The sequence below is a fragment of the Ipomoea nil genome, unplaced genomic scaffold, assembly GCF_001879475.1.
Source record: "Ipomoea nil cultivar Tokyo-kokei standard unplaced genomic scaffold, Asagao_1.1 scaffold3195, whole genome shotgun sequence".
Lineage (NCBI taxonomy): Eukaryota > Viridiplantae > Streptophyta > Magnoliopsida > Solanales > Convolvulaceae > Ipomoea > Ipomoea nil.
In genome coordinates, this window is record NW_017619623.1 from 33,229 (window position 1) to 46,085 (window position 12,857).

A 12,857-nucleotide genomic window follows, 5' to 3' on the forward strand; every position below is an offset into this window, starting at 1 on the left:
TTAGAATCGCACTCAGGTGCGAATGCTTCGCCCAGGAGCGAAATAGGAATGAATTCTGTCCGTCCACGTGTCCAGATCTAATGGATGAGAAACACTGATTTTTTTTAAAAAGCGCGGTGGTATTTTCGTAAATAATTGAACATCGAAGTGCAAGTAAAATATATTACAAGTGCATGTAAAATGTATTATAGGTGCAAGTAAAAAATTTACACTGAGCATCAATACTAAGTGCACCTATAGTTATAAGTAGTTGCACCTATAGTTCTAAGTAGTTGCACATATAGTTATAAGTAGTTGCACCTAAGTGCATGAATGTTTGCGAGTGGTTTTCAGGAGTATTACTACCAGCTGAACTCAGATCAATGAATGTTAACAAGACAAAATTACATGCACTTATAGGTGAAAGTAGGTGCACCTATAGTTATAAGTAGTTGTACCTATAGTTATAAATAGTTGCACCTATAGTTGTAAACACACCCAGGTGCATGAATGTTTGCGGGAAGTGAATGCTAACAAGGTAAAATTACATGCACTTATAGGTAAAAGTAGGTGCACTTGTAAGTGATTTTACTTGCACCTCAATGTTCAATTATTTACGAAAATGCCACCGCAATTTTTTTAATTTATTAGATCTGGACACGTGTCGCGCGCTGATTCGTTCGCATTTCCTTCCTGGGCACTTATTCGCACCTGAGTGCATCCGTTATATATTATATATTAGGGCTTTAATTAAGTGGTGCAAGTTGACTAGGCTTATTAAGTGGTCTGGTTGGACTTAATAACTAGTAGTTGTTAGTCAACCAAACTTTGTGCCTAATATAATCCTGGATTGATGGGATACAGGATGTTGGATGTTAGAACATTCAGTGGATTGATGGGATACAGGATGTTGGATGTTAGCACATTCAGTTACGGTACTCAGATTGCTCAGTAGACACTAATACACCATCTAGGGTTCTGAGTCAGGTCTGAGGCAAAACATGGCTAACGGTCTACCGTTAAGAGGCAACACAACAGGAACATCAACTATGGCTGGAAATCTACATGGCTACGCTTCCGGTATCATACGAGGTCAGGTTTCTCGTATACTATGATTTATTATAGTTAGACTATTGTAGATCTAACATAGGAGTCCTAGTTCTCCTTCCTTTTTGTCGTAGCTGTAACCTTTAGCAACTCGAGACAAGGCAACTTACCAAGGGATGCACTCCATTCGGTTACAGAGGCAATTTAACTACTTACACCCATACCTAGTGCCTTAATTAAAAGAACTAAGGCTAAACAAGGAGCAAGCATGGGAACAAGAAGCAGGACATCAAAAAAAAAAAAAAAAAAAAAAAAAAAAAAAAAAAGATTTCGCCAAAAAGAAGCACCGCAGAATGAATAACGTCTGATTAACGGCATGAAGAAGAAAGCAGCGAAATTCTGTTTTTTTTTAAGGTGTAAAACGACGGTGTTTTGTGGCATGGTCCACACAGTAATTTGAGGAATAAACTCTTAGCAAAAAAATAACAATTTCTTTGTTGGGCTACTGAAATATTTCTAATCTGGGCCAGAATAAACTCTTGGAGAAGTCCAGGCTTGCTTATCAATGCCCAGATTCTATGTAAGGGCCTTCCAGAAAGAAGAAGCAGAAAAGTGATAGATAAAGATTTCGTAGGCTTCCCACCAATTGTGAACCAATCATTCAGATTTTTGACATGATGACATTTTACTTCTTTGAATTTATTGATATTTTCTTGATTGAACTGCTCCTCAAAACCACAGACCCTTCCGGCATTGCTCCAAATTTCTTGAAGAAAAATGGCTGCTTTTGCATCTTCAAGTGGCCTTACCCTTCAGTCTCTACAGAGCCAAAACTTCAGAAGACTTTCTTCCCATTTCCTCAACCATCATATTCAGGTAAACGCAGTCCCTTATGCAATTACCTTTCCTTCTATACATTTTTCAAAACCCTTTAAGCTGAATCAGGAAAGGTTTAAACCTGTATCATGTTCAGCTGCCCCAGCTGTGGAAACCCCTAATGTGTCATTTAGAAGCAAAAATCCAAGTGATATTAATATTTTGGTTGTGGGTTCAACTGGGTATATAGGGAGATTTGTGGCTACAGAGTTGGTTAAGAGAGGGTTCAGTGTTATAGCCATTGCTAGGGAAAGAAGTGGGATTAGAGGTAGTAACAGTAAAGAGGACACCTTGCAGCAGTTAAGTGGTGCCAATGTGTGTTTTTCAGATGTTACTGAATTAAGCAGCTTGGAGAAGAGTGTAGAGAGTTTAGGGGTTCCAATTGATGTGGTTGTATCTTGCCTTGCTAGTCGAAATGGTGGGGTGAAGGATTCTTGGAAGATTGATTATGAAGCCACTAAGAATAGTCTTGTTGTTGGGAGGAAATTTGGAGCTGCACATTTTGTGTTGCTGTCTGCAATCTGTGTGCAGAAACCCCTTCTTGAATTCCAGCGAGCAAAGTTGAAATTCGAGGGTGATTTGATGAAAGAAGCTGAAGATGATAAAGGGTTCACTTATAGTATTGTTAGGCCAACTGCATTCTTCAAGAGCTTAGCGGGACAAGTTGAATTGGTGAAAGATGGAAAGCCTTATGTGATGTTTGGGGATGGAAAGTTGTGTGCTTGCAAGCCTATAAGTGAAGAAGATTTGGCGTCATTTATTTCAGATTGTGTACTGAGTGAAGACAAAATCAATCAGGTTTTGCCTATTGGTGGCCCTGGGAAGGCCTTGACACCACTGGAGCAAGGTGAAATGCTTTTCAAATTAGCAGGGAAGGAAGCTAAGTTCATAAAAGTTCCAATTCAAATCATGGACTTTGCTATTGGATTTCTTGACTTGCTCGTTAAGGTATTTCCTTCTCTGGAAGATGCAGCTGAGTTTGGGAAAATCGGAAGGTATTATGCAGCAGAGAGTATGCTGGTGTGGGATCCCGAGAAAGGGGAGTACGACGCTGAGAACACACCAAGTTATGGAAAAGACACATTGGAAGAATTCTTTAAAAGGGTACTGAGAGAAGGAATGGCTGGTCAGGAATTAGGGGAGCAAATGATTTTCTAAATTTCTTTTAATCCTGTTTTTGACAAGTTATATGTAGAGAGGGATGCGGCTTTTCCCATTGTAGCCAATCTTTATGAGTTGTGGATTTTTCATGTTTCTGTATAAACTTTCAACGCAGTTATCCAGTTCATGTTTAGGGAGTATTGGCTCAAAAGTTGGTTCCATTCCTACACTGATTGTATGGGCATTGGTATGTATGAATAAGTGATCTTCTTTTAAAGACACAACTGAAGCTTAGTTAGACTGAAACACTCGAGAATGTTCATTCTAAATAATGTATACATACAAATACAAGATAGATTCTGTAGTATTTAACTGCAGAGTAGAATGCATGTGTAGTGTAAATGTAGAGAAATTATTTGCACAGCACAGGATAGGGACTCAAACTCCTCGAAAATAAGCTCGCTGGCTGGGTGGCTACTTGGGGATTTTCTTGGAGAGGGAGTGGATTGAAAGGATAATAAGCAGCAGCAACACGATGAAGGCGAAAAAGGAGACAGCTAAGGAAGCCCCAAGGTGTGTGCATAACTTGCCATACTTATTGCAGACTTTAGTCCACCCAACATGAGAATTGCCCTTCAAACCTATGTAAGCTACTCCCCCTGCTGCTCCTGTTGCTGTACCCACTATCCCCAGCATTACCTGAATTCATTCATTATTACTGCATGTTAATGTTATCATCATTTTTATTCATACAAATTGTTGAGAGCTTAGCTTACCACATCCAGGATAATAAAATGGGAAACTAGTGCTGGGCAGAAACCAGGCTTAATGAGGAGGTTATAGAATGAAGCTAGAGTGGAGATGATGGTGTAGAGCCCAGCCACAGATAGTCCTGCTACAAAGTATCTGCATTCAAAATTTCTCAATTTATTTAATTACTCCATTCATTCTTCTAATCTAACTATTTTGTTACACTTCTACTATACATACTTCCAAATTCTACTCCCTAATGTAGCAAACAAAGATTGGTTATTTTCATCATGTGATTTACAGAAAAGTATCTATATCAAGAACTTGTGAGAGAGAGTAAAAGTTGGAAGTATAAAATGGGAGTCCCCATTTTGTTATCACCAATTTTCAAAGTAGTGACATGGCTATTAAGGTAGGTGGCAAATTATATCATGAACTAGGGTCTACCTTGCATTGTGGACCTTAGTTCAAACATAACATTTATTTTCTGTATATGCAGTTCACACATTCTTACCTACCGTTAACGGTTTCTGTACCTGTTAACAAATTGAAGGCACATCACATGATATATGATAACTACACACATAAATTGTTAAGTGCAGGTACAAAATATGTTAAGTGCAGATACATAACATGTTAACCAATATCTTTTGGGTCATAGTTATCATGTTTTGCGTTTATACCATGTTATGTGTCTTCAATTTGTCAATAGGTACATAAATTGTTAACAACAGATACAAATTATGTTAACTACAAACATATAATTTTTGGACCAAAGACAATGCAATATGAAACTTAGTCCATGGTATATCAATTGAAGGTTGGCACACCCCTAAACAAATGGGATATTCATATTCTGCTGTTTTAGATGTATATTATGCAGTTTTAATTTTATTAAGTTCTCAGTTTATACCTGTTTCACCATGAACACAAATAAACACAAAAGTGCCCTCTATCCTACCTATCAAATCATGTTGATTTGCCCTCTCAATTCCATTGGTTAACTAACAAAATTGGATTATTCAATCAACATAAGGTTTATATCAAGAACTCATCACTTGGAATAGTCCAATACTTTATGACCACAAGTTTTGTGTCAATATTATATGTGATAAATGTTACTTAATTATTAATAAATTAATTGATTGATTGATCAATCACAATAAATGCAATTGTTATATGGTGCATCAGGCGTGTAATGCATTGTGCGTCCTAAAAATTCTATATTTTTTATGTACATAAATGTGTAGTAAAATAATATAAATTCCTAACATAGTACACATAATCTTAACATAATACATAATACGCATAAACTCTTAACATAATACACATAAACTCTTAAGTATTAACATAATACACATAATGACAAACTCTTAACATAATACAAATAAACTCTTAGAGTGCACAATGCATTGTGCATCCTGGTGCAAGATATAATTTGTCCAAATAAATGTTATACAATGGACACTAATGCGGGATCACATCTCTAAAATAAGTTTTTTTTTTTTTTTTTTAAATTTAAATTTCTTTATTTCAATTTTTTTAATTATAGTTACAAGTTAAATATTATTATTATTTTTTAAATACTCATGATTCTTTACAAGGTAATATTTGTTCTATATTTTTTAAAATATTTTTAGCCCAATTAATCTAAACCCACACCTGCGTTTGGTTGGAGGGGGGAATTATGTGGGAAAGGAATTGTAATTCCATGGGAGTTAAATTACTGGGAATAAAGTGGGAATTTAAATTCCAGTGTTTGGTTGACAGGAATAGAATTACTGGAAATTTCAATTCCAATGTTTGGTATAGATGGGAATTGAAAGGGAATAAGTAGTATAAAGTCAAAAATGTCCATTATTGTTGTTAGACATTAATTTTAGGTTAAAAAGGAATGGATAATTTTGACTCATCACTATCTTTTTTTCCCAGGAATTAAAATCCCGGGGGGGGGGGGGGGGGGGGGGGGGACATGGGATTTTAATTCCATGAAAATGGGGGAATTGCAATTCCCTCCAACCAAACTACGGAATTTAATGGCCATTGGAATTAGGTGGGAAGGGAATTTAAAATCCCTCCAACCAAACGCCCTGTTGAGGTAACAAGTTAAAATTTATTTATTTATCTTTTTTTATTATAATTATTATTAATCCTTACATCACTTATTAGAAATTTATTTTATAACGTTTTCAAAAAAAATTATTTTATAACAAATAACATTGTAATAGATTTATGTGTGTTTTAAAAATGAACCAAAAATAAAATATAAAAAAAAAACAATTTTCTAACTTTCAATCAAAATGAAAAAATAACGTTTTATGACTTTTAACCAAACACCAAATATGAAAATATTTTCTAGAAAATAAATTATTTTTTGTAAATCATTTTTCAGAATTTACTCTTTTTTTTTTTTTTTTTTTTTTTTTTTTTTTTTTGTATTTCTAAACAGTCTCTTAATATAATTGTACTTATCTGTGACAAATCAAGAATTGCAGTTCCACCAAACATAAGACTAAAATTTGGAAGTCATGGGGCAACTCCAGCGAAGTTGGTAAGGTTGTTGACTTGATAATTACAATATTACAAGTTCAATTCACAAAGGAAGCGGCTTAATGACCTCATTGGTTTGAAATGGTAGACAACTTATATTGATTTATGTCCTTTTGATCCTTTATTGACTAGAATTATAAGGCAAAATTTATCAAGCCATTAGGTAAATGCTGTAGGTTAACCTTGTCACTCAAATAAATAAAATGGAAGGCACTAGAATATGTATAAAATTAAGATTTGACCCTCAAAGATTTTAGATTGAAAAAATAATAAATATTAAAATAGTCTAAAGGGTCTCAAAACCAAATTAAATTTACACAATAATCATAAATAAGAAATTAAGGGTGTGTTTGCTTCGTACATGATAATTGGAATCGGAATGAAAATCAAATACTTGGTAATGGAAATGGATTTTGGTAAAGACATCCAAAGCACCAAAGCATCAATATGAACAAAAAAACTAAAAATAAAAATCGAAAAGAAGTAATCCAAACTTAAAAATTAAATTACCAATTAGGAGGAAGAATAATGAAATGAAACCCTTATTTTATTAGGAGATGTGCATGTGTTTTATAATTAAAGGGTAATCAAATCTCATAGTAATACTCTATAAACCTATCAACTAAACAATAACAATGACTTAGATTCCCATTCTTGATAGCTAAACTCATCAACCAAACACACCCAAAATTTATACAATAATCACAAGTTCACAGCTGAGTACTAAAAATGTTTCATAAAATTAAACTTGTGTATCAAAATAAATTACCCATAGAAACTTACATGAAGGCTGGGGATTGAGTGAACTTTGCAGTAAGGGGTAGCATGAAAGGGGGGAATGGGTCAAGTTTCACCGAAATCAGTTCAGTCTCTTTACTAGTTACCATAACCACCACGGCCACCACCAACGAGGCAAGCAGCAACAGCCTCAAAATCGCCTCCGTGACCTTATAATATTCCTTAGGCTTATAAGAAGGACCCGCCTTTTCCGTCTCGACGCTCCCCGTAGGAGCCACCTTTTCGGGTTCTGTAGACATAGGGCTGACACTTCAGTGGCTCTACTAATAATTAATTTAACAGATAACTTACAAAGATGAGTGCTTGAAATGGTATTTATAGGACATTATATGAGAATACTAATTCGTTTTGACAATTATGTTTCTTTGGTACATGTCAAAACATTTAATTGCAAAAAATATCTGTGAAATGAAAATGACATTCAAGAAAAAATCTATTTAATTATTTGTTAATAATATTTTTATTTGAATAATGAGTTATTCATATTGTACGCAAATAACTCTTTCTAATTAGTTTTCCAAAAAAAAAAAATAGTTTTATATTTAACGTCATTTTTTGGATTTTCTAGTGTTTGGGTACTCAAAGAAAATGAAGTCAAAGAAAAATATTCATTCTGATCAACGAAAAAAAAAAAAAAAAAAACTCAATTTAGCAGAAAATGTCTTCCTAGTATTTTACACGAATATATTTTTCGGTTTCTTTATTTTCTATCTATCTTTCCTCAATTCTTTTTTTAAGTTAGTTTCCACATTATTATTACAACGGTTGGTTTTAGGGTTTTTGGGGCCCACGGAGGTCCAACACAATCGGTTAGATTGGTGGGTTCACCGGAAAACTAAAGGCTAAAAATCACTTTGAAAGAGAAAGATGGCTGACGAAGTAGTCTATTCTCACTATAACTTCTGGTTATCCTCTTCACTTTCCTCTAAAAAACCTGCCCCCTTTACATTTTTGGAGGGGACGTATTTATAGGTGACCATCCTCTACCAATTTAAATACAAGTTTTAATGTATAATAATGTGAATTGAAATAAAAGGCTAAGTGACGTTGGGTCACCGTTACTGGGCTCTCCCAATGGCCGTATTGACCTATATTAATGGCAGGCATTGAAGTTGCAATGGTCACCTGCCGAGTCGACTCCCCCGTCGATGCCGACTCCCCGGACTCGGCTTCATGCTCGTCCGAGTTCTTCACGCGGTCTTCCCAAGGCCCATGGGACGGGTTTCCCTATTCTTCGGGCCTATTATAGCAAGCCCACTCCGCTGATCCATCCTACTTTCTTGGGCCTCTAGCCCGTTTGGGTCCATACCCCATCAACCCGCAAATTATGCCCTGGAAACGTGTTCACCTTGAATGGTGAACACGGGTCCAAACGGCGCCGTTTTTACGTAAAAAAAAATAATAATAATAAATTCGCGGATGTGGTGTTAACGGCGCGCGTTTGGTCAGATTATGAATTTTCTGTTATGAGATTATGAATGTACTATAAATTCATAATCGCATAAAAGAAAAACATTTATTAAATTATGAATTTTCTGTTATGAGATTATGAATTTACTGTAAATTCATAATCTCATAACAGAAAATTCATAATCTCAAAACAGAAAATTCATAATCTCATAACAGAAAATTCATAATCTCATAACAGAAAATTCATAATCTCATAACAGAAAATTCATAATCTTGACAGAAAATTCATAATCTCATAACAGAAAATTCATAATTTATGAATGTTGAAGAAGCTTGCGCTACAGAGGAGCAACCATGGTTTCGGACGGGAATGTGTAGGCATGGTTCCAAAGTGAATCTTCAGGCATGGATTCATAATTTATGAATGCCCGAAATCATTGCTCACCTCAAATTAAAGTGAAACCGCGAAATGTGAAAATGAAGAAGAAAAAGCACGCGATTAATTATGGAAAAAAAAAAGATAACGGTGCACTAACACCGTTGAGATCGTGTTCACCATGAATGGTGAACACGGTTCCATGGCATAACGATTACCACTATAACCATCCAAACACCACCACCACACCAACACTACCATGCACAACATCACCACCAGCCCCACAACCAATACCGTACCAATACTACCACCACCACCACTATACCACACGACCACTACCACCACTGTCACACCACCACTACTAACACCACTACCACACCACCACCACCTACACCACCACACCACTACCAACACCAACATCACTACCATACCAGGCCACCACCACAAGTACCACCACTACCAATACCACCACACACCACCACCACCACCAACACCACCACAATCACCACCACCACCACTACTACCAAACACCACAAACACCATCACTAAAAGTACCATCAACACCAACACCACCACCAGCACTATCACCACCACTACCACTAACACCAACACCAATACCAACACCACCGCAACCACCGCCATCTCCACCACTGCCACAACACCACCACACCACACCACCACCATCACAAACCACCACACCACCACGATCACCACATATTTTATTATTATTATTATTATTATTATTATTATTATTATTATTATTATTATTATTATAGCAAATAATATGTTCATTTTTAGAAAAATGAACAAAATAGAAAAGTGTAATTCTTAACTTTCAGCCAAACAAAAAAATATAATTTTCTGACATTCAATCAAACACTAAAAAATTAAAATATTTTTTTAAAAATAAATATTTTCTGAAAATTATTTTTTAAAAAATATTCTCCGAATTTCCTAACCGACTATTAATTTTGAAATAAGGATACTTTATATATACCCTTTACTATCTATACCTTTTATTCAATTGGAACGGCACCAACTATACATACTTTTATAGAATATTAAATATTTAAAATGTTAGAATGAACCCATGTAGTTTAATTTCTTGTGTAACCTGACAACAAAAAACTTTAACTCTACATTTCAACATTCACAATAATTTAATATTTTATTTCATTACTTGTGTAGCTATAAGTGCGTCCGTAACTATATGAAGTATTGAAGTACGATTTGTTTTGTCTAAAAAATTAATTCGTAATTAGCTAATAATTGAAATATTGCAATGTACAAGGACGGACATACAAATTAAAAGACATACATATGATGTTATTTCCTTCTCTTCTCCCAAATACTGCATTGAGCTGAGCCCGTGCGTGTTATGATGTTATTTCCTTGAAAATATTAAGGGTTGTATTCAATTATGAATTTTATGGACTTTTACAAAAATTTATAAACTTTAAAATTTAGAATTAGGTATTCAATTCAAATTTTTAGTGAGTCTTTAAAAGTCAAACGGTATTCAATCAAGATTTTTAAAGAGTCTTTAAAAGTCGGGTAATATTCGATTAAGACTTTTAAAGAGTCTTTAAAAGTCATGATGTATTCAAAAAGTTATGAATTTTTTTACACTTTTTAATTTTAGGACTTTTGAAGATTTCTCATTCTCAAATATAAATAGTTGAAATCCAATGCAACCATCAACCCAAAAATTTCAAAAAAAAAAAAAATTCAACCAACCCTGACAGCCTGTTTCGTTCACAAGAAAATATTTGAAGATGAATGAAATTAAAATTCTATGGAAAATAAATTTTAACAAAATGGACTCCATTGCTTGGTTGGTGGAAAAAAGAAATTACCGAGAATATGAATTACATTGTATGGTTGGGTTTGAAAATGTAAGGAATAATGCGTATAATGACAAATATAACCCTACACAACAACAATAATAATATATATATATTTTCAATAAACTTATACCTAAATTCAATAAATTATTTTTTCGTCATTATTCTATATTATCTTCGTACCTAAACTCTGACAATTTTTTATCTCTCCTAAACTTTACAATCTTCATCTAAAAATTTGAAATAATGTTATTTTTACTTCATAATTGCATGTTTATTGAATTTTTTTTTCTACAAACTTTTTATCCCTAACTTCTAAGCTTTCTCATAGAACTTTTTCTCCCTAAATACATTAACAAATAAAAATTTTCATCTATCGCGGTCAAATTTTACTATATGTTTCATAATATTTATATAAATACTTGTATAATTTTATTCTTATTCATTTTATGTTTATATTCGTAATATATATATATATACACAAAATAATGCTATATATTTATTTACCAAGTATTTTATTAATACCATGAAAAAATTAAAAAACATAATTAATAAAGTCAATCATATTAACTACGGGATTTGTTGACAAAGATTACTTTCAGATCACACAACAAATTGAAGTGCGAACTACCTCGCAATGTCCTTGTTTGACAATCAGCAGTTAGTGGCTAGCGTTAGCGAATTTGACCAATGAATTATATCATTGGCTGGTAAAAAAATATTCAAAAAAATTAGCTATTTAGATTAACATGTAAAATGACCTAAGGGTATACATATAATAATAATAATAATAATAATAATAATAATAATAATAATAATAATAATAATAATAATAATAATAATAATAATAATAATAATAATAATAATAGTAATTGTTTTAATCCAATCATATTAACTACTTGAGGAATTTATTGACAAAAAGAGTATTCAAATCACACAACAAATTGAAGTGGAAAACAACCTCAAACGGGCGGGAACGAGTGCGGCGGCCATGGCCGCTGCCCTCGTCCCAAATGGCCATGGCTGTCCGGGCCGTCCCCAGACATGTAAATTAACCTGCTATATAGGTAAATTTTAACTTAATTGAACAATTTTACTTGTTTAGGGGATCTGAATGGAGCTTTTTTTACTCAGGGGACCTAATTGCACTATCCGAATGACTTAGGGGACCAATTTGACACTTTTCCCAATACTTTATTTGAACATTTCTGTTACTATAAATTTTAGTGTTCAATATTGTTATGAATTTCTTATGAAGTAGTTTTTTTTTTTTTTTTTTTTTTTTTTTTTGGTAGACGCTTTTTAATACTACATAAGTAATTAGCATATAAGTCTCACCATACTATGGATAAAAATAATAATTTTTGAGAATGTTGATGTGGGTGAAGAACTAACTATATAATTAGAAAAATTTTATGATATATTATAATATGTTCTGTAAGAAAATTATAAATGATAAGAATCGAAATGATTGAAAATTTGTAAGGATGTATTTAACTTAGAATTTTAATGACTTTTGTAAACCTTTTAAAATAAAAAAGTTGATAAAAGTTTATTAATATTTTTTATATAGACTTTTATAGAGTCTTAAAAAGTTTAAAAAATTTTTGAACGACTCTATGAAAGTCAATAAAAATTTATTAAAATCTATCATTTAAATTTTTTTTAAAAGTGTACAAAAATCATGATTGAATATACACCCCTAAGAAGTTCGTCGTAAAAAACCCCTCTGTACCATTTAATGTGTCAGGTTCCGTTAACGAGACTTGACTGAAGTTATTTACAATTGGAATAAGGGTCAAATTGGCCATTTAACGTAGCCTGAAAATGCATTAGGCCACTGAACGAAAAAAAAAAAGTGCAATTAGGCCACCTAAAAAACGTACAATTAGGCCACTGAACACTCTAAATGTATGCAATTTCACCGGATAGCAGGTTACCATCAATTTTAGTAGGTTATCTGCTTACATGGCAGCTGAGTTGGCATTTTTAATAATTTTTAATAAATTTAAAAAAATTGAAAAATAAATAAATAAATAAAACGACTGGGTGGCCGGCGGCCACCCTGTCATTTTTTTTAAAAAATATTATTAAAAATTATTTAAAAATTATTTAAAATGCCAACT

At 33.3% G+C, this 12,857-nt stretch overlaps 2 protein-coding genes across 3 annotated transcripts; one reads left to right on the forward strand and one right to left on the reverse strand.

Moving 5' to 3' along the window:
* The first annotated feature begins 1,675 nt into the window (after window positions 1–1,675).
* LOC109168326 (divinyl chlorophyllide a 8-vinyl-reductase, chloroplastic) lies at window positions 1,676–3,280 on the forward strand. Of its 2 annotated transcripts, XM_019317337.1 has the most exons (2): window positions 1,676–1,902; window positions 2,000–3,280. In XM_019317337.1, the coding sequence occupies exons 1-2, from the start codon at window positions 1,701–1,703 to the stop codon at window positions 3,058–3,060; spliced, it is 1,263 nt and encodes a 420-aa protein (XP_019172882.1). In that variant the 5' UTR covers window positions 1,676–1,700; the 3' UTR covers window positions 3,061–3,280. The 2 variants fall into 2 exon arrangements, with proteins under 2 accessions (XP_019172882.1, XP_019172883.1); XM_019317338.1 differs by having other exon boundaries at window positions 1,727–3,280.
* Window positions 3,281–3,290: 10 nt separating this feature from the next.
* On the reverse strand, window positions 3,291–7,388 carry LOC109168327 (CASP-like protein IN26). The gene is made up of 3 exons (XM_019317339.1): window positions 7,087–7,388; window positions 3,780–3,909; window positions 3,291–3,702 (listed from the first exon to the last, which is right to left on the reverse strand). The coding sequence occupies exons 1-3, from the start codon at window positions 7,338–7,340 to the stop codon at window positions 3,478–3,480; spliced, it is 609 nt and encodes a 202-aa protein (XP_019172884.1). The 5' UTR covers window positions 7,341–7,388; the 3' UTR covers window positions 3,291–3,477.
* Window positions 7,389–12,857: the final 5,469 nt, after the last annotated feature.

Excerpts from the sequence above, each read along its gene's own strand:
- LOC109168326 (XM_019317337.1), top strand. The coding sequence starts at position 1,701 with ATGATGACATTTTACTTCTTTGAATTTATTGATATTTTCTTGATTGAA. Across the intron at positions 1,903-1,999 it reads TCCTCAACCATCATATTCAG|CTGCCCCAGCTGTGGAAACC; the intron begins GTAAACGCAGTC and ends TATCATGTTCAG.
- LOC109168327 (XM_019317339.1), bottom strand. The coding sequence starts at position 7,340 with ATGTCTACAGAACCCGAAAAGGTGGCTCCTACGGGGAGCGTCGAGACG. Across the intron at positions 3,910-7,086 it reads ACTCAATCCCCAGCCTTCAT|ATACTTTGTAGCAGGACTAT; the intron begins GTAAGTTTCTAT and ends TTTTGAATGCAG. Across the intron at positions 3,703-3,779 it reads ATTTTATTATCCTGGATGTG|GTAATGCTGGGGATAGTGGG; the intron begins GTAAGCTAAGCT and ends GAATGAATTCAG.